Raw genomic sequence first — 27,952 nt, 5'->3', positions numbered from 1 at the left:
GAAACAGCAGACATTCACATTAGTCTTCATTTCACACGCCGGAGTTTTACATATTGGAGAACAATTTAAAGGGCGACAGTCGTCGTGCAGCGTTCTGTTCGATATGGGACTCATAGCGACGTATACAACGCGTGTAAAATACATTCTTTATTTACATGAAATTCGAACACGCGCTGCGCGACGACCACCGCGCTTTAAGTAATGATAGAATATGATTAGATGCACTAGTGATGGTAAATTTACACAGAAAATTGAAAAGAGAGAGTAAATAACGGCTGGAACAAATGGTTACCACAAATCATATCTAATTCAAAGCTGAGTTGCAAACGTATTATACCTGCGCCTGGACGCCGGCTCGGGGAGATCGCAGCACGTGCTTGTGGGTTCTCTTAATATCTGGACTAGATAGGCTATCATCGGAATCACTTGCACAATTATGGTTAATTGATGATTCACATATTGTGACATTGGTGTGATTTGGAGTGTACCGATGCTGGCGTCTTCCTCTATAGGAACTATTTTTCCCGTTATTCATGGTTATTATTACTGTTCCTCTCTCTCGGTTTAGTATCTTCTTCTGAGTTTTTCTACGACAGCATGAAAACACTTCTTGGAATCGTCTTCGAAAGTTGTCACTCATGAAGGCGTAAATGATAGGATTAACACACGAGTTCGCGTAAGATATACAGTTGCCGAACAACTGAAAACCATATGCTACCATGTTGTCAGGATAATGCTTATCCACTCTTGTCCAGATGTTCATGATGTGGACGGGTAGCCAACAGATTGCGAAGATAAATATGACGACGCACACCATACGAGTTTTTCGGATTTTCTGTCGCTGCCTAGCCTGTTGCCTCTTTGACTGAGTTGTCGAAAACAGCAATGAGGAATTCCATACAAGACGCATTATCATTCCCATACACACAGAGATGATAAGCAGAGGAGCTAAGTATGCAGCAATTATCATATATACGTACCAGCCGATATCCCATACTGGGGACGGCCAAGTCTCCATGCAGAATGGTCGTATGCCGTACCAATCATGGTATACCACACTTCGATATCGGGCGACAGGGATAGATGACAGCAAGGCCACTATAACAAAACAGATACAATTTATCGTTATTAATGTAATGAGATCACGGGATAAATAAATCGATGGGTCACGATTTTTGATAGTATTCATCACGTGTATGCTAGGCGTAAAATAACATAGATATGTCAAATCACTCCTGAGAAACAAATGCCCCAAGTTGTGGTAATTTTGCAAGAAATTCAAGATGGCTTCCAAACCACGTGACTGAAATTATTTTATTTTTCTTGTAAGAAACTTTGACATACATATTATATACAAAATATCAAGTTGATTCCCACCAAATTCTCAAACTTTAATGTGCGTTACACATAGATGCTCAAAAAACAACTTTTATATCAATATGTTCAGTAGTTTTATGAAGAAGTCTTTTAAGCATGTTCTGACGTTTTTAGGAGAAAATGATAGGACAGAAAAAGTAACGTGGCCGCTGAAGTTTTTATTCGTGAAATAGGTAGCCAATATGCCAATCATAAAGCCACAACAATAAACTCATGAGACCCCCAGAAAGATTTATTAATGGCTACTTCCAATTTCAATCCAAGACGGCAACCGAACTAATTGACCAATAAAGATTTGAAGGTCAGGTAAATCTGGGGTTCTGTATGTCATTATAGAAAATTCCAAACAATTTCGTGCAGCGGTTTTCTCAATACTGCTTGAAGAAAAAAAAAACAGCGGAAGAAGAAAGAAAAACCTGAACAAAAATAAAAGAATCCAAACTGACTCGGACCCTAAAAAAGCCCAAACCGACTTCGACCCTAAACTCCGAGCCGCGACCATCTAGCCTTCGTTTTGATAGTTATTTCAGATGGCAAACGCCACAATTCCAAATTGTGTGCAAGCACTAATCACTGTTTCCGGTTAGGGTGTAATATGAAAAATATATTACATGACTTTATGTAAGTAATGATACGTGTGATAAATATATTTGATATCTTCATTCTAGTCGTAAGCGTGTTTATTGCTTTCCCTTCTGTTATTGTGTATTTTATTGTCTATTCATATTTATAGGAAAGAAGTTATATTTCTTCAATAACCATCATCGTACACTGCAATACTCTTTATACATATTATCGGTGAGATGCCGCCATACCTGTAGTGTAAATCAGATGCCCATGACTGAATTTCACATCGTATATACAATTAGTCTAGACTCACGATGTTCTTAAATGAGTGCGTATTTACGCCAATGAATACTAATAACAATACTCGGCTGAACAGAGATGAATCACGTCTTGCCATTACGCTGATATTGCTGCTGGCAAAAGCGATAACTCGTTCAACCAGAGCGACTTGGAATATCGTCGTGTCATCTCCTAAGATTCGTGCTTATTATTCGACTAAAATACCAAGCATAATTATCAATAGAAATTGTAAAAAAAAAACATCCGTAAATGTGCGGAATTCGAAATATCAATTATCAAGTTATTACAATTAAAAACTTACTATTAACACTTAACAAAGTTGCGTGTCTTTCTGTTTTTATTATTAAGTGTCTCATTCTACTTTGAATACAACTCGGCTTAAGAGTTTGATTGATGTTTAATATACCTGGTCAAGTTTGTTTGATGTTCACCTAGACACTTTACAGTCCGTTCAATGTCAGTTACCACAAATAACAGTAGTAATATCTGTGTATGTTTTATACATATGTCAATTACTCTTTTAATTACACATACATTTTACAATCGCTACAGACATTACATTGCAGTTATTTACATCCAGTGTACGTTTGTCATCTGTCGTAGGTAAATATTCACCAAAAGTCTATGTATGCAAAGTGTAATCGAAATTGAATTCAAGTATACTTATTCCATACTAACCTATCACGGTCCTATTGTTTTGTATACGTCATATACATGTCGACAAAAATCAATGAAATACGTTTAATTTGTTATTGTACGAACAATACGTCAATGCCGCTCATCAACGAAACACAAAGAACATTATTTCATTGTTTTCATCTACAGATACTTCCAAAATACAGCGACATTAATTAGATTCGGCATCGTTCAAAAAAAAATTAAAAAATTAGAACAGAATCAGCGAACTTTTTTGTGTGGAGTCCGGTCAAACCCTGGTTGCAGCCATGTTTGTTTTTATTATTAGAAGATGCTTACGCGAGTAATCATTCCATATTTGGAATTCGTATTTCCTTATATGGTAGAATAAAAATTCCCCGTAAAATACCGCAAAATTACGGCACACTGCAACTCATGGCGTTACGTTGACAGGTGTATAATAATAATCTTTAATGATATTGTTCATAACACAATAAATATAAAAGTGAAAATCTTTTCAACAAACTAATTTGAGTAGTCTGAAATATCACATCTGTTTCTAGTTTAATAAGTTGACTTTTCCTCAGGGTGAATTAATTTACACTGTCTTGTGTTTTAATTGACTTTGAGTTTCCTTCAGCGAGAGAAAATCCTTACACCGTAAGCATCGACAATCAACACACTACTAAGTAGCTGAAACATTCAATTTAATTTAATAAACATCACTCAAACCGATACCAGAAAAATAAATATCACTCGAAGTACAGTATACTCTAGTAATTTAACCATTTCGATTCTCTAATGCAAAAATAATGTTATACTTATACACCGTACAGTGCAGAAATACGTAATTTGAAATAATAGGTGCTATTTCAACGTCGACGTACAACATTTCTATTGGCTACTCATTCACGTAGCAAACCTACAATGGGAGGCAATAATCACATAGAACCTTTAACCCCGGGATTAATTCAGTTTGAATTGAGAGGCGTTTATCCTTAGGACAATTCAACGGTTACGCTATTTCGAATGTTCGGGTGAACGTAATCACGTGACCGACTGACAGGTGAACAAGTAGAATGTCATTCAGTCATATTATAAAAACAACATAGCTTGAGCTGAATTTGAACTCAACAAACGTCAGCTTGAAGACAAACATTTTCATTTTAAACTTTGGTTGGGTGTTATGTTTAATTCTACTTCCGAGAGCGAGCGATCTCCTCAAATAGCGTTGTATTAAACTAATGTAACCGTGGGTGTAGAACAGTAGACGCAAACACGGAGAAAATTAAACCTTATTTTAGTAGCATTAGCAAGTCTCGTCATTTTCTCGCTATCAGTGAGATCTCGACGGCCATTTGCGTGTACGATCTAATGTTTACTTTGTGCACAACATTATTAAATCAGCGGTGACACGGAACCATATACATTGTGAGATATGTGAAACTGGTAATTGCTCGCATGTCCAGGGGTTGGGCAGCTGAGAATGTGAATTACGATGATATATTTGGTATAATGACTATGAATAACCCGACTTATTGCACGCTTAATCTATGTATTGTAAATATGTATTTATTACTGTCATGAATGAATGAATGAATGAATGAATGAATTAATAATTATGTAACATTTATTACCTTATGAATACTATCTAGTTATATAAGTAAGAAATGCCATATGGTTTATCTATATAACAATCACATGTATTCTACATCGGTGTTAATTATGCTACGATTATATGCTGTCATCAGTTATACTGGTAGCTACCAGAGTTTACATCTAGAAATCTACGAATGACATCTAGGAATACACTGAATAATGTGTTGCCGGGGACATAAACGTCTGTTTATTCCTTCCTGTTTATTATACGATTATTTTCAAGATTTATAAGGATTCTCCCATATATTCTAAGTTAATAAGTTGTTTTTAATAAGTTACATTTTTGACGCTCATTTTATTTATTTCAAAGCCCTCTTGTTATATAAGATCCAATCTCCCAGACAATTTAAATTTCCACTAATATATCTCTGGTTCCATGCGATCTTATGCTCGTCGTTGATTGGTCGATGCGTCAAAGTGGTACTACTTTCAATGACACCGACCAAACCATTGCCATACAGGTGCTCGATTTTCTTGTGGATTTTCACCACAATATGGCGGTGTGTGGTGGCAGAGATACTTTCGGTGTTCCGGTCGCAAGGACATCTGGGAAGGAGAATTTACAACGCCGTAACTTTAGCATTAGCGTAGCACGTGGGAAACATACAGCTTGCATTTGAGTACATCCTGGATAATTATCCCAAAGGTCATTGATGTCAGTGTAACATGAAATTAACTTACAAAATATAACACAGACTTTGACAAATAAGTATAGTACTTGACTACGTGTTTTATAGCTGCTTGTGACACATCATATTCTGACTCTGTGTCTTGATTGGACAATATGTGGTCACAGAAATCATAGACAAAAAGGCATAACATTGCCACATATCACACAGTACATGTATTACTAGTATTTACACATGGCCCTGATTCCCGAAACTTTCAAAATAAGACCGTCTGACCCTTGAAAGTGTCACCACCCTTGCCCATATTAAAACATAATTTACCATTGGGTGTTTTCCATACCCGTTAATAGGTCACTACTAGTGACCTCGAAGACCCGAAATCGGTACGAATTGTCAACATAGACATAAACTGTATATTCTACAAAACCAAACAAAAGTCAGAAAAAATAAATTAAAATTTATTGAAGAAACCAACAACTTGACTTATTTTGCTCGTGATATAAATAGTATTCCCTAATAATTGTTTCAATTCAGCTGGGGAAAATACTCGAGTCGTTTAAGCCTCGCCATAGTGTTGGGTGTCCAACTACGGAATGCAGCAACAAACATCGGGGTCGTCTTCTTGAATACATATTTCAAATTTGTTTTCCCTTGCAATATGTTACTTTATTGATTCTTTTTATGGCGCGAATACGCTATATTTCACGATTTTCTAGTTTTTGTTATGGTTTGTATTATTTCTACAAATGTTGTGTATTTTCAATAATATAAAGCAATAATTGAATTTGGTTGTACACTCAATAAAATTGAATGCATCATAGTTTCCACTGTGGTTACGTCTCACTGGCGAGGATTCATCCGGGAGATCTTTTGAGAACGTAAATCCCCTCAACCACTAACATTGAACCGAGAATGTCATAAAAGATGTCAACAGATTGTAATATAATATTAAAAGACTGTACATGTGTAAACATAACAAATTTAGATAATTTTAAAAATAGATGGTCGTCAACTGTTAGAGTGTGATTTCGGCTCGAACTGAATGGGCTCAGTTACGATCTCGCATTTATCTGATTGCGACTATGATGATCGTTTTAGCGCGTCTGAATGTGATGTTAGTGGCCATGACCGTAATGTTGATGAGAGCCGAGGTTAGTTAATTTATCACATCGAATAACCATCTCCCCACGCTTAATTACACCGCACATGCGCTTTCTCTCACGTACAACAACGGCACTAATGTTATTAATTATGTAATATTTTAAATCATGTATATTGTTCATTGTGTTCTTTTTTTTGTGCGTACATTTTTGCTAAACAATAAACCTAGAAACCATGTTAGGAACCATTCGATAATTTTGAATAAGGCTTGTCAATATTGCGAACTAGGTCAATAGTGTTCTTCAGATATTTTGAAGATTTTTTCTCTATCCCCTCCTTACCGACGATGAATATCCCAGATATCACTTTTCTTCAATGTATTTTACAAAACTTGTAAATGCTCAAAACTCTGCCGACAAGTGACAAGAGTTTCTAGTGATGTTGCAAGATGATGTTTTTTTTAATGGTCTGGTTATCTTCAACAGTCACAACAAATTAAATAAATAGTACTTATTTGGATTGTCAGTCCCAACTGATTGGGTTACCTTCCTTTTGTTTTGTGGGCCATTGGTCTTCTTCACAACAGCCTGGAAATGCTGCTTAGAATTTCTCTCCGCGGTTGATATATATTTGCATATAAATATAGCACGTAACTAGTATAAATATGCTAATTTTCGAACAATAGGTAACAGTTTTTCGCGTGTAATGTATCACTGCTATTTATCACAACAAAGAAGGTGTGACCGTCCTATTCTTCGTGACGTTGGAATAAATTTACATGAACAAAATAGAGACAAGATTTCTGAAGACCCACAGAAAAATATGAAGCTAACCAGGCTATATTTTTCACCACAGTGCACTGTTTCTATTCACAACAAATTGTCGTTCAGTCCCACAGTGACTATTTCATCGATCTTTGTTTTGAAATATATGCTGAAATTTCACCATCAAACTAGACATCGGGGTTTAGGCATTAAGAAAATAATAAGTTTAATAATAGGTATTAAGAAAAATATACCGCTTTTGACTCCTGGGCGAGTTATTTGCTGTGAGCGTTTTGCGCTTTGTACAGAAAACACACATTGGGCTATTGTTTTCGTAAACATGTAGTTTTATCATGTAACTATTACTATACTATTATAATATGAGGTGCTGCCATCTCTCGCGAGAAAAACAAAATGAAAGAGGCGTCAGTAAATACGGGTCTAAAATCTACATCATTTTTGGAAATCACACTGGTGATATACGAACTTAAATGCTACAGTGTTGTTTTATTCAGATATAATCTTGAGACCCAATGACACGACTTCTATATGCATATGTTATTATTTACTAGTACGGAAATACCAATGAAATGATGATGGCCAGCTGGATATAAAATCTGCCAGGAAAGCACGGACGTTCACGTATTTTATCGCTAGGGTAAATGTACTGCCAGTTTATCGGCTCAATCCCAAGCCCAGTAAAGTCAAATAAAGCCTGCGTGCTTATTGTGCCACATATTAATTATATATATATTGATAAACGCGTGTACTGTAACAGTCAATGATTTAAATTTAGAAATTGTGTTTGCGATTAAAATTGATATTTAAGATTACTATCCTGGACGAAGAAAGGTTGAAAAGTAGTGAAAAATACTGACACACTATCTAACATATTGATATTACTCATTACCCACTACAAGATTCGATCATTATCCGGGCGCCATCAGACAAGGCACTCACTTGTTCGCGCATTAATAATAACATAGTTTAAAATTTGGATTGAAACTCGTGACAGTTTGAACGAACTGAGCTATACAAATACTTATTTTATTTGGCATGTATTACCACAAGGAGCCCAGGAACTATAATCAACTGTAATACGCAGTCTCTATGAGCGGGGGGGGGGGTATCGGCTGGTATCTAGTGTAAGAAATAGACAAGGGATGAAGGCTCCAGCCAGCTCACATTTTTTAAACTCGAAAAAACAGACGAAAAGAATGAAAAATAAAATATAAAAAAATACCAGGTTGAAGAATATTAGTTGCTTCTTCAAATTTCGCCAAAGCCCTACCTACATTTTACCGATATCTGCAGAATAAATCAAAAAAACTACACAAATTTACTCCATTTGGGAATTCCTAACGGTTTGCCCGAACGCACGGCACAGTTGGAGGCGTGGCCTGTTCAGCATTTGTCAACAACCAATCACAAGACTGGTTACGAACCACATCGAGGTCACGACTCGGTTAGCCTTGCTCAACTGGTTCGTAACCAGTCTTGTGATTGGTTGTTGACAAATGCTGAACAGGCCACGCCTCCAACGGTGTCATGCGTACGGACTTACCGTTAGGAATTCCTAAATGGAGTCAATTTGTGTAGTTTTCTTGATTTATTCTGCAGATATCGGTAAAATGTAGATAAAGCTTTGGCGAAATTCGAAGGAGCAACTAATATTCTTCAACCTGGTATTTTTTTTAGATTTTATTTTTTATTTTTTTCGTCTGTTTTTTCGAGTTTAAAAAATGTGAGCTGGCTGGAGCCTTCATCCCTTGTCTATTTCTTACACTAGATACCAGCCGATACCCCCCCCCCCCCCGCTCATAGAGACTGTGTATTACAGTTGATTATAGTTCCTGGGCTCCCTGTGGTATTACTACGTTCACGTTACTGGATCTCGGCGCGTGCCGAAATTTGTAATCCGTTGTGTTTGCAGAGGGATTACAGCAGTTGTGTTCACGTTATTCATGACCCACTTAGGACCGACTGGACTCGTGCCGAAATCACGCTCTCATTCGTCGATCTGTTGGCCCAAACATGGAAAACGATACGCATATGATGATAATAATTGTTATAGTGAAATCATATCCATTTGTTGCAATGATGTTTATTACGAGCCATCGTGCACATGAACGGCAGAGAAGACTCGAAACACAAATATTTTTTTCATGTCAATGTAAAATGTGCAAGAAATCAGAGGTTGCAGCAGCACATAAATATGCGTCGCCGACGTCTGTTTGCATTCATTACTACAGCATCTGATCATCTACTAGTATATTTGAATTTCCTGTCATCGTCATTTCATGCTAGTATCAATCAACTTATGTTTTTCTTAAATTTACCACCGAGGGCGTGAATTCGGCTCGTGCCGAGCGTTCAGGTAGCAAATCTTGGCACGTGCCGAGTTTCGGTCCCAAGCATCTATCTAGATAGATGCTTGGGACCGAGATCGAGTTCTTTTCGGCACGTGCCGACTCGGTCCCGACCGTTCACACACAATTTCCGGCACGTGCCGACTCGGCCCCGAGTCTCGGCACGTGCCGAGATCTCTAACGTGAACGCCACTTATTATTCATGTATTTAGTTGGCATACTGTGAAGCTAGTAGCCTACTGCTTCTCTGTAGATAGAAATCATCACCACCGGCTCTCAGTGGTTTAGTTGGCTGATTTTAAGAAAAGATAATATACATGGGTTATAACATAATGTGACTTGATAACAAGAAACATAGTGATATATTATTTTGCTATACACCATAAAACTGTCTAAAAAGTAGCAATTCATATAGTGTTACGACTGTACAACAACATTTTAATTTGTTTTAATCGTTGCATGGTCGTGTAAGAACCGAATAACCATAATGATGAAAGTTGTGGCATGATTTTTTAAGTCTATTATCCAAATTTGCTAGTATGTGGAGATATGAGAAACTAGTATCTAATATAAACATATGTTTTCTGTAATACTGGTAAACGTTCATCACATCACATCGTCTAAATCTAAAATTGATTTTGCCCATTATTCGTGTTATAAGGTTCTAAACCGATTATCCGAACTGTCAATATAAGTATTGATATTTAAATGTCCACTTGTATCACAAGCTTGTAAATTACAGCAACTGTGTCAAGTATGAATAAGTAACTATGTAATCACGTGTAATTACATGATTGTCAGTTGTCACGTGGCAATTTGGCGTTTCCAAAAGTTATCTACTAAAATGTGAGTTAAACGAAGAGTCACTAAACTCCACCCCCAAAGAAACAACAAGCCTATTTTCACCGTGCCTCACATTTATCGTTAAATGGCGGTGGTCGTCGCGCAGCGAGTGTTCGAAATTCATGTAAACAAGCAATGCATTTTACACACGTTGTATACGTCGCTAAGAGTCCAAGATCAAACAGGACGCGGCGCGACGACCACCGCCTTTTAAATGACTGAAGCTAGAACTGTATTCAGACTGGCGCGATGATGAATCATTCCATCGAAACACATTATGCTATCAAGTGATTAACATCTTGCAATATCGTGGCTCCCGGTCTAATATACCATTAGACTAAATATCAGGGACACGAGAGTAATGCATACCGCGATAATACATACGTTATTGGGACAATGTTTGATCAGTATTGTGAGAGTTGTAAGTTGTTGATATTTAAATTCATCGCCTAAGCAATTCTTCGTTAATTAAGGAAGTGACAGGTTTACATCGCTTTAAGCGGTAATAACAATTTTTTTCAATGTGTTTTGAAGTCAAATCGCCGTATTTGTGTCTCAATTTTGCACTAAATAAAAGTGCAGTTGGGAAAATTGACTCATCTACAGGAGGCAACAGCATGGCCGTCATTACAGCCAACCACCTTTGCCAAGACTGTGATTCTGAAATGTGGGATTATGACAATCACGACTTTGAACTGTGGAATGAGCTGTGGAGATTTCAACAATGGTTTGTATGAGGTGCTTGTACTTTTTATATGCAAGTGATGATCTCGACGATTAAACACGTGAAGATTCAATGAAGCATAAAACTTGTAATCGCTTCCAGAAATCTTAACTTAATGAGGCAATCATGAAAAATTAGAATCTGAAAACAATTGCATACCGCACCAAAACTTGACACATCATCGTTTTTTTTTGGAGCAAATCATCAAACTAAGAATTCTGACTTCAACTCGACATTGCTGTAACCAGCATTGTTTCTGAAAAGTGTTGCCTACCTATTTATAATATTTCATTGTCAGTCCGATCTTCAAAATTACAATGAAGAAATGTAGATCTTCAATGATCTCCGTGCACTAAAAAAACACTACCCATACAACCACAATCCATTTCATTTCACTAATAATGTTAAATTACGTGTGGTGGAATCCTTCACAAAGCAATGACCATCTACCGTTTGTAGATTATCTTTAACAAGCCGCTCACAATATGAAACGGACCACTGCGGGAGAGTGCGAGGTCGTTGTACAGTGTCATCTAACAAATGACATGATAAATTACAGTCATTTAAATAATATGTTGGTCCTATTGCAAACACAATGTTTTTAACAATAATGATCATGAATTGGTTATGGGGGGCAACTATACCCATCAATGGGGAGGGGGGAATTTATCATAGGCAAGGAGCAACACACAAATTTGGTTAAGCCTACAACTGCCATAAAAGGCTCATTGTACATCCCATTGCCCCGGGGTCATACCCCTGTGTATCCCGTCTAAATACATGCAAAGCCAATTGTTATTCTGATAGCTACAAACAAGTGGTTCAGTTGGAGTTCGTTGTGACCGTTGTCCTCTGTCAGAACTTGCCATCTTCAACATATATACAATCAACTTCACTGGTGACAGCTTAGTTTACCACAGTGGGAAAGTCTAGTATCTAACAAATTTGTACTGTTAGTCCTCAGGCTCTGGTACATATACTAGTACATGCCTTCATTGAAAATTCAATGTTACAGCGCCTAAATATATGGAAACTGACTTGGGTCTTGCTCTCACACCTGGTTCTAGCAAGGGTAGTACTAGATGAAGTAGCATCACTTCTAAACGTAGGGATGATATTTCTCAGCCCTGGCAATGCAGACATAATGAGGACTGGGTTTTCTAATTTATCTCATTTATCTCCGATCAGGGTTTATTTAAAGATGGAGCTGAACTCAGCATCATCCCTAATAAGTCTATCTCTAACTCACTGCATTGCCGTAGATGTAGCCACCAGATTCAGAACCAATCAGAGTACATTACTCTGGTATTATTAAATTGGTGGTGATACTCTACTCTCTGAGTAATATAGCTCTCCCGACAACGAGTTAACTCATTTGGAGAACACTACTGAACACCATAATACATTTGAGAAGATCTCAGTTAAATTACCCCCAATCAGTCAGTTCTGTTGTTGCCAATGTCCTTAGCTGGTAGGGGATTCTCAGCCATCTCAATTGCGGAGTCCCCATGATCCCAGCCCCATCAATAATATCAGTAATCACTGATGCACTGGAGACTTGGCGTGGTGTGGGTATCATGTCTCCGGCATGTGCATAACGTATAAACTGGCAAGAAATAACTGCCTATCAATTCACACTCTCAGCTACTTGAATAATGGTTAGGTCTTAATACATTGCGTCACTACAACACTACAATAAGGGGGCACCAGATTAGTAACATTAAATGACCTCATGTTCATTCTACTTTTGTTGTGTGCTTGTGGACCACTTGCTCAGACTATGACCATAGCCTTGCCTATATCTATTTGGCAACTGCTACAACCACAAGGCCCATGTGTTGAACACCGTCTTCACTGAGCCCTGACTTGAGATGCACCAGGGATGTCTCGGAACATGCAACAATGCTCAAATCACAGCAGGTGATCAACATCGCGATGTCACATATATCATCAAACTGTCTGAGCAGAATGTGGTACGCCTTGCTACTCAGTCTTCTAGTGGGCTGCCAACAGGAGTTACTGTGTACGCAATTGTTTCAGATACAAAAGTATTGCCCTGGACACCTGAAAGTGCAGTGGATAAACTTCCCGAATTGACCAATCAAATATACAACATTCACTGGGCAAAATACCGAAATGTGTGTCTCAACATCCACTCTATCCAACTTTCGCATAATGGTGGAATATTCGTGTTATTTGTATACAAATCTGAATAGATCATTCAGAACTATGTTAAACGTAAGCTCATTGATTAACTAGGTTCTTTGGGTCTCTATGGCAACGAATTTAGCACAGGACCAGACCATAAATAAGAAGCACGAAAAGTGGTTGCTAGAAATAGGTCATCACGGTATCGTTGCTATAAAGGACGTACTATTGCAAAACAGAACTAATACTTCTATTAGCCCTATCCCCAGAGACCTTGTACATCTCTTCCACCTTTAGCACCAAATGTCATATCATAATCACGATTTCTTCACTCAAGTCACCCATTGCACTAGGAAGCCATGCAGAATGTCATATCTGCCCAATACATCTTCTGAATGTATTTTTGCCAAAGACTGATATGTCGCAGAAAGATTATAAGGCTCTATTTCTTTGCTGTGCCAAAAGAAAACAGAATAGCAGCCAGCAGACACTAGCAAGGTGATCATTGGAGGTACGTTTCCAATCCATAACAAGAAGGAGGGGGCTTCTTCACTTCTGCAACATTTTCTGAAATGATCTGGTGTAAGGTTATCATTTGTTGATATTATATTGGTTCTGTTCTAATTTGGCTGTTTCATTTACCAAATGTTGCAATTCAATGGTTGATAACATTTTCAAACATGAACAGTCATTCTTTGATGCATACTAAACGTGTGAATGTATTTTGTGTTTGGTAAATTGAATTGTTTTTATGAGACAGAAACTGCTTATTGTTTCGATGATTTACAATAATCTCAATTTATATGTAAGTATATCTAATTACAAAACACAGATTTTAAATTCGTGTATATTACTCTTGTTCCAATTACTATATTACTATTTCTTTGTTGTGATTGTCGAATTCACATTTCAGTAAGCAATGACAACCAATGATATGACATATCACCTTAACTAGTCCTATGTATTTCTAAAACAACAAATAGAAACAAAATTATTAACATTACTGAAAATAATATGCTACAATCAATAATATACTACAATTAATAATCCTAATAATATTAATGTGAACTTTTAACATCATGAATGACAATCTCAACATATAAAAACTTTCAGGAAGTATAGTAAACTAAGTTATTCTGATAGCTTCGGATATTGGTTAATATACATAAAGCGCCATTTCTAATTCTTGAACCATGAACAGATACTGTTGAAAGAACTAACTACATATTCTGTCACTCTCTCTGTAAACTTCAAATCATCTAACAGCATTTTACAGCATCAATGTGCTTGTTGCATTGACTGAGCCCATGAAAACACAATAACTAAACAGTCAACACAATATAACCCACAAACGTACTTAATTATTTTTTTATTTTCACGACATCTCAGTTATACTACTATATGCACATATGTAGGTCTATTGCTGAAACGCCACATCCGGAATTCCCAATTCCCGAATTGCTAGCGTTTGCGCTCTTATCGTTTGTGCGCTTGCGCATATTGAGTGACCTGAGTTCAACAAACTGGAAAGTGGCAGTACTCCACTCACCCGAATTTCCAAATTGCAGCGTAACAAATCTCCTCAAATAAAAGGGCCATTATCTTTCAACTAATTCGTATCAGCCTCTGGAAATCTAAGCAAGGAAAACGAACACACTAATCATCTTTGGCTTTTTCAGGTTATTTTCTCTAAAAGATGCTATTATATCGCCGAGGTTTGTCCATGTTTTTTTGGTGCATCACCACTAATTTGATCAAACAATTGTAACATAATTTCTGTTTAACAAGGTATCTTGTATTATTTGGGTTGGGTTATCTCTATATAAATACTTACAGCTGGCAGCTAATCATCGATATCGGTTGGTGTGACCTTAGTCGACACATTCAGTGACTTGTACTGATTAAATTGAATTGTATTTCGCACAACATGCCAGGATTAGCTGACGTCATATAACCACGGTTAGTGTTAAATAAAGATACTTTTATGACGCTTGCTTGTCGTACATTCATGCGGGATACATTAAATTGTTTATTTAACCGGAAATGTCTGAGTGGCCCAAGTGCCCAACTGTTTTGGTTTGTGTGCGCGCGCGTCATGTGTAAATACCGCGGCTTAGACATATCAGACGTTCGCCCGTAGTCAGTTTATACATACAAAAACCTCCTACAAACAGTAATTTTGGAAAGGGTTATGAATACATAAACCGTTGGTCATGAAACAATGTTCAGGTTAACAAATCTGTATATCTGTTTCTATCTAAATAATTTAACGTGCATGACATTAATCAACCTCATCGTAATGTTAACTTCATTCTACAGAATTTTGTATTGAGGAATAATTTTAGCTCTATTTAAAGCATTCGACACGATAAACAACAGTATATAGTTTTTTGTAAAAAAGTTTAGTGATGAATTATTATATAATATATAAATGGGATGGGATGACATTAGTAATCATGTTACTAATCCATCCAGATACAGTAATGGCTCCAAACATATTCCACAATAGTAGTGAAGGAACGTTCGCAGTGATTTTAGTTTTTTTCGTATTTGAAATATTTGTTACCCTATATATTTTATTTATTAAACTCGGATGGAACAACGGACAGTTAGTCGTATTTGTATGATATTGAGTACCATCTTTGCATGTATAAAATAGAATTAAGAAATACCGTTTAATATTGTTTGTTTATTTGTACAGTTGAAGCAAAGTAAAGGCAACCTAAAGATTGATGCGGTAGAAACAGCTGTAACGGGTGGTAACCTAGAAGTTATCTGAAATGTTTGGATCTATTCGCCATTGATTTAAATGCTGCTGTAAGAAGACCTTATCGTTAAAGCGGAAATACAAAACCAAAGATGACCGAATCTTACCGAAATATTGTTTTACACGTGGCATAAAATGCGATGTGGAAACTAAGGGTCAAGAAGACGCCACTATGTTGAATCGGTTGCGTGATGGGAACCGTGGAAAAATATGACGCATAATGCATACTATTATGGGATATGAATCAGTGAGACACAGAGATAGTCTCATCCCCTCAGAATAGCGACGTAAACCCTGAGGTTTGCATGACAAAACAAGATATTAATTGTGTGTTTGTTATAGATAATTTTACGATACAATAATCTAAAATGAGTTTTGGACTTTGACTAGCGTTATCAGTGCTAAGAACTGTTCTTGTCATTTGAGAATATTTAGGCACGTGTTATTTTAAAGCACCTCCTAAAACAAACACAAATACAATGTTTCAACCTGAAACACCTGACTATATAAGTGTTCATATACATGACACTTTTGTATGCCGACTACGGCACGCGTCTAGCCACAATGCTTATTATCGACTATATGCAGCATATTTAATAGAAAAAATTCAGCAAGCATACTGCACATGCAGAGATAAAATTATTGATTTTAGTATTTTCAATATTAAACAGCTTTATATATTCATATATTTTGCGAGTGTGCATACCATGTACCTGTCAACATTTGAATAGATAAAATTAAACATGCACGGTGTTGTTATCAATGCTCGAGTTAGTAAGCTGAATGGTGCAGCGCTATACAGGCGTCAATTCCTTATAACCCGATCATTAGATTCATTTTCCTCGTTGATATTATTCTATTGCCTCAATGTTGAATTCAATCTAATATGGTGATTAACACCTACCTGTGCAAATTTGCGTATAATTTAAACGAGCTCCTCTAAGTCTCTAATAATACATAACCATTTAACTGTTATTTAGAATTCTCATCAATACAATAAATACAATATGAAAATATATATAATTGAACAATAATTTAGTTTGCTACTTCTTTGCAAACATGTTGTTGAAATTGTGAACGATGGTGTTCATGATGAACTCTATTATATGTTGCGTGTTCAAGTAACTGGTAACTTTCATTCAATGATTGAATTTTACTACCGCATAACGTCTTTGTTGACATCCCCAGAGACAATCTGAGTTACCAAATAAAATCATAGAACAACAAGAAAATGCAGTTCCATTCGTGTCAGTGGTGTGTGTTTTCACATTACATGTGCTTTACTTTATAATAACAATAATATTTTACATTGCTTGACACAATAATTATAATTAATTATCACTAGATTTTGATAATATTATATTTTTCAGATTTTAAGAGAAAAGATCGGTGTGAACAAGATGATGATAATAAACACTTTTCAATACATGTTCTTGGAATTACTTTACAAAATATATTTCTAGTAAAATCACTTAATGAGTTTTAATTTAATTAATGTGATTTTTAAAGTGGGGGAAAATATTTTAAAACACTTTTAAGAATGTTTGTATGATTGATCGCAAGGGAGGGTAATAGCGAAAATGACGGGACAAAAGTGAAATCAAATTAAAAATTTAAACAATTCAATGTCACTCAAAAATATTAGAGATAATCAATCTTGATTTCAAACTAGAGGTTTGAAAATAACTTACATTTCCATGTGAGAACTTCAATCTATTTGACAACATGTTAAAAAACGTTTGCTTCAAAAGGAACCTTCCCTGATCCCTGACCCTGGACTTCACATTATTTATTTTTTAAAATATTTATTCAATTATTAATTTTTTATTAATTTTATTTTATTATTCATTTTCTAGTCGTTGTTAAATTGTGGGTGATCACAAATACATAACTACATCGTGAACAAATAATGGAATAAAATATATAAAAATGACAAAAATATATTATATTTCAATCAGATTCTGATTTGTGAAAACAAGTTTCTACACCCACTTGCCTCAAGGATGTAATATAATACTGAGATGTTGAATTCATATGTAAATATGTTCATTGCACAGGTTATGCAGCTTTATGGCGTCAAACACACATAAAAAGATAAAACTAAATTAACGTTTTCATGGCATTATTGTGTTGCTAACGACTCATTTTCTGTCGTCTGCTCAATTCGGCGTGATGCTAGTGCTATACTGCGATCAGCATTTTTAAAAGTAAGACGGTAACACACCTTATCTCATGTAACGTACATTCATCTGTTTATTTAAAGAAAATTTTGAGTTTGAGTATTTGAAAAATATAAATAATTTCAACCTTCGAAAATTGTTAAATTTTGACTCAGTGATCACAATATAGAGATTGAATTAAGGAGACGACAAAACATGTAAAAATGTATTATAAATTGTCTTGATGATGAGAAGATTTTAATCCATAAATGTCCTTCATTTAAAAGTGAAAGGAAAAGACTTTTTGAAGTCTAATTTACCAGATGATAATTTAGCAAAATAATAATGATGCAAAAGCTCTTTCACTATACCTTAATGATACTATCTATAAATCCCCTGATCAAAAGTAGTTGAGAGAATATTGAATTTATTATTTCTTTAGTCTTTATTTTTTAGTTTTACTGTTACATTTGTTTATTTATGTCTTGTTATTCTCGTTACCTTACTAAACCCTCTGATGATTTAGTTGTTATTATGTTATTATTATGTTATTATTATACTGAATTCATTACTTTTTAAAAAATAAAATGCATATTACTGTTGAAGTTCAAATGCCCTTACTGTATGGATGTTCAATCAAACACCAGATGGTGCATGACATATTTACAATCACGTCACATATTATTGGTAATTATTAACTTGACCTAAAATATCAAATGTATTTTAAAATATTGCATTTAGATTGTAAAATTGCTATTGTAGCATGTTGAACATTTTGAGCAAAGTTTCTGGCAAACGACGTCTTTGTAATCGCACGGCCTTCAAATGCACATGTAATCATTACATCATTATTATTAACCGTGCTTGTATATTGATACATTCATTAGGGTTACCAATAACCCGGAAATAGGCACAAGCTGTTACTGGAATTGGTTACCTCCTATCCCTTATTTATAGTTATAATTCAATCAGAAATAAAATATAAAAAAACACACAATTCCATTTGAATACATATTGCTTTCAGCATACGCGTAGCAAACGCCGAATGTAAATTATATTGTTGGGGAACTCCAAAATGCAAAAATGATATTACAAAATTTGACCTAATAGATATATATATATCCCAAAGCATGTATGCGTTCACGCGTACTATAACATTTATGGTGTATAAGAGATAAACACGTGGCAAAAGGTGAATAAGCAGCCTATAAGTGGAATTAGGTGGATTAAAACGGGAACGCCTAAAGGGAACTTGGCACAGGACAATAGAGAGGGAGCTCATAAATAAAGGAATGACCCTCGACACAGCCCTTGAGCAACGTCAGACAGAGCCAGATTGAGATCTCTCGATATCGCCTCAAGCGTCAGCAGGCACGGAGAGGACTGAATGAATGAATAAATGAATGAAGTGGAATTATAATATACTTGAAGTACACATTAGTTGATGAGAAAAAAAAACACCTACCCGTCCATACTCCAGCACTGACCATCACGGCTACTTTCGGAGTTCTTGTTTTCAGTGATTTCAAGGGATGCGCAATAGCGTAGTAACGATCAACCATCATCGCAGTTAGTGTAATGCAGGTGGCTTGTACTGTTACCTACAGGTAGTAAAAGATATGGTCGTATATTTAAGGGAAAACAAAGTCATGTAATAGGATCTCGTCATACATTGATATATTTATTTATTTATTTATTGATTGATTTATTTATTTATTTATTTATTTATTTATTTATTTATTTATTTATTTATTTATTTATTTATTTATTTATTTATTTATTTATTTATTTATTTATTTATTTATTTATTTATTTATTTATTTATTTATTTATTTGGTACATATATGCGCAAGTATAGGCACAATCAGCTATGATCGGTTTAAGCAATAGGTTTTTGAGCCCACGTTGACATAAATATATGTAGTGTACCCAACGACAAACTTGTAGTAAAAACAATATCAATCGAAGTATGAACTGTACAGGTGAATAACCTATGGCTATGTTTTTTTTTTATTTTTAATTGGTTGTTATGGGTTGTTATGGGTATGGGTTATGGGTATGGGTGCAAACATGTTCATTTCCCTCCGAATAATGGTAATTATAGCGGGGGAGTCGTCACCTGCGCATGCGTCAATTGGGCATAGTCATTGATTACAAATAAGCATCCATCCATGATCCCTTACGTTTTAATCACGCGTTGTTATCGTCTGCTGGGACTCAATTTAGCCTTCCGGGGAATCCACCTCACGGAACTGAGGAACAATTTCCCTAAAACTCAACTGAGCAGATTTTGCGGGTACCTGACACCAATCTTCAATATATGTTCATCCTATAAAACACATGTTACAATCATGGTATTTATCATCTTGTGGGGCGACTGTAAGCAGCGAATATTAAATTACACATATAGGATTCGTCTATGAAGAGCACGATAATCACTCACAACTATCACAACTTAAAATTCAAAATCCAAATGACAATAATATATAAGTGCCTTTAATCGACGAGCTGTATTCTCGTTCACGGACGTGAACATTATCTACACAAAGTTTAATGTAATTACTCAATTTTAATTGAATCAATGGGCCGTATGTATAAACTGGTTGTTAGCATATGTTCCAATGTGACAACTATTGACATGTGGTAATACATAACACTCAACCCTGTAGTCCATGCATGGAATTAGCAGCCTAAAAATAAACATAGTAAATATTATTCTCGGATTAGATTAAATTGAACAATGCGTTAGACATACACATCATAAGGACCACTCGCTGCGAACTTTAATGAAAAGCTGACTCGGAGTTATATTGTTTCACTTGGCTGGGTGTATCGACTAGACATGTATGTGTGTGTATTTGATATACAATTGTCTGTATTAGACTTGGTTGCACGTAGATTCAATCTCCGTGCTATTTTACATCACATAGAAATAAAAAAATATCGATACTAACACCTGACAATTAAGAATGTGGTGGTGAATGTCTTATGGTGGCGCGTCTACGCTTATGGTAATAGTATGGAATAACGAATCCATTCAATTATTATACCATATCCTAATAATACATAAAGAGAGAGGGAGTTTTCAATTTTACCTTCTAGTCTACTCTGCAGTACACTTATTACTTAGTGCCACATTGTTGAATCGGCTATTAAACTTCGGTATTGTCAAATAGCAGTGTCCATCATAACTTTTTTTCTGTTACCGAATCATTTTTCTATAGTTAAGCTGTAGATTCCCGTTTGCTATTAGTAACCACATCGTCATTATTGTAAAATCTTCAGCCCAGACATCGGTAATCCATGGCTTCCAGGGATCAATAACATGTTGTGCTTTGAATTTGACCGATGGAAAATATAAATAGTTTGAAGGACGTTCCGAACGTGGCGCTTTTGTGTTGAAAATCGCCTGCAACGTGATTTGCATTTACTGCTTGCGTTACTTAGGTTACATGTATTACGTCATGTATAATGCGTCGTTTAGCAATGGACATAATGATGATGTGTTATGAATTGAAATGATGTTTTCATAAATCATAACGTTCAGCTGAGGTGACACATCAACATCAGATAACTCCCTAAAGTCAGCCAAGTGAAGTCTATTGTTTAGGGTCTCAAGAGTATTCATTTTATTCGATGTCTGCCGTCTGCTAAAAGAGTTTTTAGAAAAGCCGAACAATATAAACATGATAGTTTCGGATAATTTCGGTTTTCGAATTCCTAGTTGAAAAAGTATGAATAATGGTTGCAGGAGAGATCTCACAAGAGACTTGCTCGAAATGATAACGAGTTTTTGAGGATGTATGAACTCGTCCCGCAAGAATATCAACGGAAGTGCTGAAGTCTGCGAACTAAACCTCAACAATAAAGCAGCTAGTTAAATTGTAATCTGGAAAACATGCCGAATGAAAGATGGTTTCGGAATAATTTTCTACGTTGACTTTCCGTAGTTATTAGATTTTAAGAACAACATGATTGCTACCAAATACTATACAGTAAGTGATGTGCATCGCGTTTTATCACAGATATGCTACGTGAGTCATACCCTTTTAGCAATTACGTAATACACCGTGATATTACATTTGCTCAATCTCAGGTTTTTGGATCGCGAGGAAAATAAGGTTGGATGAACTGTTGAGCTATTGCTGGCATTCACAATTTTGCTTATCAAATAGTCCTCACCATTTATCCCACACCATTTATATTTTTTTATTCAAACAACAAGTACAACAAAAATAATTAAATATTTTTCAATTTGATAATTCTATTGCGAAAATGATGTGAATGTAAATGACGCCACTCATTCTCGTAATCCAAATGTTCAACTATGATACTCTTATAGGATAAGGTAAGTAGTCTTTCTAATAACATTTTAAAATTCTCATTACGCCGCGGCTTGGTTGCAACTGTTACCTGTTCAGTAGACTAATTCATCTGGAAATATTGAAATACCTAATCAAGACACAGTATCCGTAGTTAGAATTTGCATTTGGTGTCACCTGGGTCAATTCAAATACATGTGTGCGAATATTACACGGTATATATGAGACAGTTATTACGACCCTTCTTTCAGTGGTGAATAAGAAATTAGTTAAATTGGCAAACAGTTAAATGAATACATTTAGACCAATTGAAAATGCACATAATCAGGAAATAGACATACACTGTTATAACAGACTTTATATATTATACATATTGGTACGTATGGTATTCAATGCATGGTAAGTTTTGTAAGTCATTGTGGGTCCGCATGTAAAACCGAATATGCAAACCGAACGTTTAATTAACAGTGACAGCGGTGCCAAACGAGCATATATTATGACTATGCATCTACAATGCTATACTTTGGTCAATACGTAAAAGAAAATCCAATTTTTATATTTATATTATATTATGATTTGTTTTGTAATTATAATTTATATATTCCTATTTATTTATTTTAATATTTTTTTCTTTTGCATTCATTTGCGTTTATTTTTCATGAGGCTATAATATCATGAGGCTATAATATCATTTGACTATCTTGAATTCAAAAACGAATATCAATAATTTTTATTATTATTATTTATTTATCTACTTATTTATTGATTTCATGTTATTTCAAACCGTTTGGCGAGGATTGTGTGGCGTAGTTGCGAGGCGCTTAGACGTCCTTAAGTCAATTCAAATCTTGTGGTTTGCGTGTTTATGTATCAGTTGAATCGTAGTTATGTCATGTGAGACACGATTTATAAGCTCTGGCCATGAATTAACTAATTTGTACCATCACTGCTAAGAAAATACGGAAAATTGGCCAATCGAATTATTCCTGAAATTCGTATTGTAATAACTCCCCACACACTCGATGCGTAGTGCGAGCAGCAGAGCCTGTCAGTTTGGTATGAAGTAAACTGAGATATAAAAAATGCTCTGCCGGGATGTGTCATGTATTACATCAGTGCGACGTGACGGCACGCACGAGTCATGGGCTCAATGTATGATACTCACATCTGCGCCAAGATAAAAACAAATACTGCAGTTGATATTTAATTTGTGCATCGATTTGTTCCCATGCTGCCATTACGGTTCACATGAAGAGAAGTGATGTACACCTGGTTTATATAACAGACTATTGAGTGAAAAGCTGCGCGGCTATGACTGCCCTGAATGTCTTAATATTTTTCGATACTGAACTGTTTGTTTATGCCATTGTTTGCCATCTTTCCCTGCATATGCTTGACTTCTTTCTTTATCATACTAGTAGTTTTGGGGTTATTTAAAACTGTAATCTATTGATATAACTTTTGCCATTATTTTTTAATTTCCCATTGACCTCTGACCAACTTTACTGGAAGTGGCAGCTGTTAATGACAAATGGAACTTACTTCATAGTGGATTTTGCGTGGTTTTTTTTAACTTCATCGTCATGATATTGGCATGAATAATTAACATAACGTTTTATGCAGTGGCACGTTCTTAAATAGCAGACGACAATAAAAAAAACATTTTCTGATTATAGTTTCTGCCAATAAACACATATGTAAATACGCAAATAAAGTATTACATTCACCCAATTGTGTCTTCCCAATACAGTGCAGATTCACGGTGGTTATTATCACGTAATTATAAAAAGGAATTCAAACATCGTTTGTATCCGACGAGCCTCAGGATGTACATGTATGTCATTATGTGTATGTACCATCGAAATCAAGTCAGCTGATATGTGCAGACGCCCACTATACAATGTGTCTTACACAAAACGTGTGCATTATTGAATAGGTTGAACGTTACAAACGTGACATGCGGCCAAAACAAGTAAAATTTTTTCCATGAATACATTAGCAACACCATGATATTGGCACGTTCACAGGATGTGATGTCACAGTTATCGTAATACATTTGAACCTAATACCTAATTTAGCGTGTAATTAATCGTGTTTATAGTCAGCAGATTTCACCCGTTTCTTCCACTGGAAAATTATAGTTGAGAAAATAATTAATTACGATTTTCACAAATTATATAATGATGAGCACCTGTTTTTTTTTTATTACAAAAATTAATAATACATGCTAATATTCTATACCTAACCTATTTGTTAGTAGGTTATCAGCAATGACCGGAGACCACTTTCAAATCTGATAAACCTATTACTTGCGTAAGCCCGAGGTGTTCAATTTAAAAATTATGATTTTCATGTGTTCTAACACTCACTTATATGAATATATTATGCCCCTTGTTTATTTAAACGTTCAGATCAACTTTTATTCGTGTATTATATGACATCGCACATAACTGCCACAATTATTACAAATATGAGGGCTCTTGGTATGACATATAGGAAGGTATTCACAATACAGAAAAACATATGTATAAATAAGGCGCTTTCTAATGCACTGTTCAAAACTGTATGTCTATGTTATCTTGTGGGCCAGTAGCAAAAAATATTTTCTTATTCATAAATAGAACATTGTATTCAAGTATTCAGCATTAGTAAATTCAATACACGTATGGATATGCAATAATAGCGACTGGACATCAATGACTAACTTTCTAACGGCGTTGTTTCTGATTTTTTGTTTTAAATTAAATCTTAAACATTTCACGTGACTGCAGACGATGTATGTTTTTAAAAAGTTTAATATTTTACGGGGATATAAAAAGAACATTGAGGTTAATATGCCTTATTGCCACATGGGCCAGTTCATATAACCACATCCCCAAATGCCACCTAATTTTCAAACTGTACTTTTTACATACACGCTACATGGTGAATTGAAGACTAACATGATTAATGGTTTTGAAAAAAAAAACCTTGTTCTTTGAAATGTGACATATAACGTGTGCATTTCAGGTTGAATCTTCATCATATTGTAGTAAAACCTAGCTATCATGTGTGTTGCATTCTTCGTGGTCTAATTAATTATGATTAATCTTTAACGAAATGTTTTTATTTTGTAATCGATTTCGTGATCTGTGCATATATTTATGTTCATATTTATATGATTCTATGATAATTGTATTTAAAAGTAAAAATTGTGTGCATTTATTTTTCACGAGTGTTTTATCTGATCAAATTGACATTTAACATGTAGCATGTAGGTCCTTGCAACAAAAATATAATAATTTTGATCACGTGGTTTGGCTGCCATCTCGGTTTGTCGGCAACAAAGGAATGTGTTTCTCTTGAATGCTTCAACTGATCAATGTAGTATACCTGGCCAACGTTTTATATCAAATAATGTATAGTGTTTCCTTAATTGTAATGACTTTCCATTAACTACATGCAATTATAGTTTATTGATGGCACTACACAACCTGTCACGTGACCTTAAATGCATACCATCTACATACACCTTATCAGCTGATACAATAATCCGCTTCCGTTTAAATCTGCTGATACACTGCTTGTGACTGTAATTGTCAATAAAATCATCAAGGGCATTATAGAAGAAAACCTCACTTTAATCCATAAGTGTTGCATTATACTTAATTGTAGCGACATTAAAATATTTTGAAATACGTTCACCTAATTCCAATAAAAACTTGGAAAAGTTTGCCATTTTTAGAAAACAGAAATGCATTAGTGATAAATACAGGTGTATTACAAAGTGATGAGAGGGATGTTTCATCACGACACCATCAATTAAAGCACACGTGTCATAGGAGTATTAAACATGTAACCAACAGCAACGCAAGAAATAAAAAACCAAATACATACAAAAACATTACCTGTCACGTATTAGAACGTTAATACAATAGGCAAGGTAGCTTTAACCTTACTGAAATTGCCTTGAACCCGAGGTTTGGTTCTAAAACGTTATACTTCAAGACAAGCATATATGTGTGGTTGGATATTAATCACCACTGCACATAAATTATTCAATTCTGCCTGTGGTTGTCATTTTGTTGCGGAGTTTACATTTCCCATTAAATATTGAATAAGTTTTAATTGGAGTGTGTTTCGTCTTTGATTTTATACAGTGAGTGCAAGTAATGGACATGCATTATAAGCAATTTGTCAGAGTGAGAACAGAATGATTCATTAGAGTGAAAATTTACACATAATATAATGTGGGTTGTTTAGTGCCTAAAGGTTATAAACGTATCACACATTTTAGCAAGATAAATCCACTTATAGTGTAAATTAGATTATTATAGCTTTTAAAGTGATATTATTACCATCTTTCAATATAACATTTGGTGGTCTTTGGGTTACTGTTGTAATAGTTATATGATATGATATGATATGATATGATATTGTTTTGTTTTATTAAATGGGGTTTCTTCGAAGTTTTTAATAGAGTAAAACAAATTATTCCTAAATAACGTGAGTGATGATGCTAATATGATCACATTATGTAACAACGTTGTGCTATCGCAGTGAAATGTACAGCAGCCTTTGTTCAACTGTGAAGATAATCGAACATCTAATTATCTTCTTCATACCACTAGAATGAAATTTCCAAATATTAAACCATTGAGAATAGTATATGGAAGCACGTTTTGTGAAATTTAGGATAATCAGATTAATCAGTTCTATCTAAGACACATGCTACCGTTGTGAATCAACTTTATAAACTCACTAACTAGAAAACGACCAAATGTACCCTTCCCAAAATCAATGTGAATTAAATTTAAATGTCACAACATTTTTCAATAGTGGACTAAATCATAGGTTTCGGTGAGTTGCGTTGCGTTTCGTTGCGTTGCGTTTCGTTGCCTTGCGTCGCGTTGTATTATACCCTGTCGCTCAAGAATTGTTTGTTGTTTTTTTCGTTATTTTCCTAAAAGAGGACTGTCGTGATTGTATATACATTCTTCACATACTTACACTCATCAGATAGAACGTGAACTTGCACATGAAATTCCCAGCTAGCCAGTGCGTGGCATGTGTAGTAGCGGTGAACGGCACACAGAAAAACAGAAAAGCAAAGTCTGAGACTGCCAAGCTGAGAATATAGAAATTGGTGGTTGTCCGCATTCGTTTGTGTTTCAGTATGACAAAGATAACCAGAAAGTTGCCGGTTACTCCGATAAGAAATATCAGAGCAAAGATGACGGGCATAAGCCATGTCTCAATAAATACCGGTGGATCCCCGTAGGTGATGTTCTCGTAATCTGTAATGTTATCTTCAACAGTTATATTGAGCAATAAGTACATTTGATTGATCGTGACGTTGAAAAATGACCCTGTCGCACCATTGTCCTGGGCTTTCGTTCCATTTACTTCCATGGTGGATGAATAGACACTTAAAGTGCCGAACGATGGTAGTAATTACTCGATGTTATTGTAGTTTCCATGCAGTCACGTTTAAGTGGACTTGGTTCCAGCTATCCAGCACAGGGTTAATCGAGTACGTGGTATCTCTAATTAACTGTGAAGTTCCTTAATTTGTAACGAGGTATTTCTGTTAGATGCGATGTTTTTC

General features: G+C 35.3%; 1 protein-coding gene across 1 annotated transcript; it reads right to left on the bottom strand.

Annotated features, from left to right (window-relative positions):
• Nucleotides 1–331: 331 nt before the first annotated feature.
• Nucleotides 332–27,756, bottom strand: LOC100366760 (G protein-coupled receptor 54-like). The gene is made up of 3 exons (XM_002735749.2): nt 27,355–27,756; nt 19,509–19,644; nt 332–1,098 (listed from the first exon to the last, which is right to left on the bottom strand). Exons 1-3 carry the CDS (start codon nt 27,754–27,756, stop codon nt 332–334), a joined length of 1,305 nt encoding a protein of 434 aa, XP_002735795.2.
• Between the last annotated feature and the right edge of the window lie 196 nt (nt 27,757–27,952).

The sequence above is a fragment of the Saccoglossus kowalevskii genome, chromosome 7, assembly GCF_978046115.1.
Source record: "Saccoglossus kowalevskii chromosome 7, keSacKowa6.1, whole genome shotgun sequence".
In the NCBI taxonomy this organism is placed as follows: Eukaryota; Metazoa; Hemichordata; class Enteropneusta; family Harrimaniidae; genus Saccoglossus; species Saccoglossus kowalevskii.
This window is presented reverse-complemented; position numbering and strand designations above follow the sequence as displayed.